At 51.8% G+C, this 575-nt stretch overlaps 1 protein-coding gene across 1 annotated transcript in view; it reads left to right on the top strand.

Moving 5' to 3' along the window:
• Positions 1-504: 504 nt before the first annotated feature.
• The window catches only part of OLIG3 (oligodendrocyte transcription factor 3), a gene marked incomplete at its 3' end in the record, with an annotated part of 527 nt that continues 456 nt past the window's right edge, over positions 505-575 (top strand). Inside the window, exon 1 of the mRNA XM_010193032.1 lies at positions 505-574. Within this exon, the coding sequence (XP_010191334.1) occupies positions 505-574 (70 nt within the window). The remainder of the gene's footprint in view (position 575) is intronic.

Below are 575 nucleotides of genomic sequence, written 5' to 3'. Positions count from 1 at the left end.
GGAGGTGGCGGGCACACGGCGCGATGAGTGTGCGGTGTCAGTCACAGGGGTTTTGTGTCTCCTTGACTCCTGATGGTCCGTGGCTGAGGTGTCCCGGGTGGCACCACAATGAATATGAATAGGGGTCCTTGCTAAATGGGACAGTCAAAGCGCACCGCCCTGAATAATGGCACGTCATCCTAACTAGACCATTATACATAGGAGGGCTCCTTTTGTCTCTGCTCTCTGCTGCAGCTCTATAAAAGCCCCTCTTTTTCAGGCTGAGGTTAGTCCAAGCATACACTAACTAGCCATCCTGTAAACAGGCTGAGTACCCGGGGGAAAGAGAGAGAGAGGTTGTTGAGAGAGGGGGGCTTTTTTCCTCTTCCTCCAGCTCTTCACTGGCAGAGCCTGCCGTCTGTTTACTTCTTTTTTGTTCTGTTTTCCTCGCTTTTTGAAGGAGAGTTGTCTTGTTCCGCCGCCTCCAGAGCAGGGAAGAGTTTCTTGCTCAGAAGCCCGAATACAATGAATTCTGACTCCAGCTCTGTCTCCAGCAGAGCTTCCTCGCCAGACATGGATGAGATGTACCTGAGAGA

Source organism: Mesitornis unicolor, unplaced genomic scaffold (assembly GCF_000695765.1).
Source record: "Mesitornis unicolor isolate BGI_N332 unplaced genomic scaffold, ASM69576v1 scaffold37369, whole genome shotgun sequence".
NCBI lineage: Eukaryota > Metazoa > Chordata > Aves > Mesitornithiformes > Mesitornithidae > Mesitornis > Mesitornis unicolor.
Note: the sequence above shows the minus strand (reverse complement) of the source record. Positions and strands in the feature narration are given on the sequence as shown.